The sequence below is a fragment of the Nematolebias whitei genome, chromosome 4, assembly GCF_014905685.2.
Source record: "Nematolebias whitei isolate Nwh7 chromosome 4, NemWhi1, whole genome shotgun sequence".
Taxonomy (NCBI): domain Eukaryota; kingdom Metazoa; phylum Chordata; class Actinopteri; order Cyprinodontiformes; family Rivulidae; genus Nematolebias; species Nematolebias whitei.
Window position 1 is genome coordinate 20,728,337 of NC_056501.1, and position 1,508 is coordinate 20,729,844.

The following is a 1,508-nucleotide window of genomic DNA, read 5'->3' on the forward strand; positions in this document are numbered from 1 at the left end:
GAGAGAAATGTTCATTTTGTGTCAGCTTGTAGCTCGTTACAGCATTGTTGCTGATGTCTGCATCCACAGCTACAGGGAGTGGAAATCTTTCCCCTGGCGACATCGATTCTGAAATATCCAACACATGCGAGTGCTCTTCAAATAATGGCGGGTTATCATTTACGTCTAGAATATGTATCTCTATCCTGTGCACATTCATTGGATTGTTTAAAGCAGCTTGTATTTTGATGGAGCATTTATCCACATGAGGACAAAGCTCCTCTCTGTCTATCCTGTCAGAGACAAAAAGGTTCCCCGTGCGTAAATTCACATCAAAGTACGTCTTACTGAAACTCGATACGATGCGTAAATCTCTGGTCTCCAGATTCTGTATGTTCAGATTTAAATCCTTTGCAATGTTGCCCACTACTGTCCCTTTGTTCAGCTCCTCGGAGATCGAATAGGTTAACTGCGAGGCAGAGCAGTCACAAAGACAAAGCAGCGCGAGCAAAAAAATCCAGGCGGATCCGTCTCGACTTCCAAAAAACATTGTTGATGTGGGATAGAAACATCAAGGTGCAGAATATTATTCCATAATGAATAGCTTCCTTTTTTGGGTGTGATTATATCTCAGACTTCTGCTCTTTCTAGAGTACAAACGAGAGTGAAGGCAACTGATGGTGGACGACGGGTTTTTCCTCTCTCTCCCTACACATTGGATTGGTTGCGCAAGAGCAAACTAGTTCAGTCTAACGGTCTCGAGCGACCTCTTGTGGTAACAATTAGACACCGTCTCAAGTATGTTGCATTCAATAAAACTGCAACACATGCTGACCTACTAACTACTTTGTTTTCTTCTTATTGTTATTCTTTCAGCTTTTCTCTCTTAAGGGGTCACCACATGGAATCATTCTCCATCTCAGTCTGTCTTCTGCATCCTCTGACTTTACTCCATATCTTCTCTAAACACATCGATATTTCTCCTCTGTCTTTTCCTGGCAGATACATTTATAACATCCGTCTACTAATATACCAACTGTCCCTCCTCTGGACATGTCTGAAACATCTCAGTCTGGCCTCTCAAATTGTATCTTTCATTCTTCAACCTATATTGTACCTCTGATGATCTCATTCCTAATCGTATGCATCTTTATCACTCATAGGAGAACCACAACATCTTAATTTATGTTACTTCAAATTCTTATGTCATTTTGTCAGTGTCAGTGACTCAATACACACTATAGCAGGTCTCACTGTTGGGAATGTTGCCTTTGTCTTTTGCTGACACCCATTTGTCACAAATCACTCTTAAAACTTTTCTCCATCCAATCCATCCTGCCTGGATGCTTTTTTTTTTTTTTAACATTCTAGTTCCATTATATATACTAAAAATGTATAAATATATATATATATATATATATATATATATATATGTGAAAAAAAACTTCACTTCACTCAATTAAACATGCATGACATAAACAAATAAAGGACAACTATCTATTTAAGAATGGTATCTTACAATTGAAAAA

At 38.5% G+C, this 1,508-nt stretch overlaps 1 protein-coding gene across 1 annotated transcript in view; it reads right to left on the bottom strand.

The window, feature by feature from the left end:
• Positions 1–529, bottom strand: part of LOC119408713 (protocadherin gamma-A4-like) — a gene marked incomplete at its 3' end in the record, with an annotated part of 3,180 nt that extends 2,651 nt beyond the window's left edge. Inside the window, exon 1 of the mRNA XM_037675554.1 lies at positions 111–529. Within this exon, the coding sequence (XP_037531482.1) occupies positions 111–529 (419 nt within the window). The remainder of the gene's footprint in view (positions 1–110) is intronic.
• Positions 530–1,508: the final 979 nt, after the last annotated feature.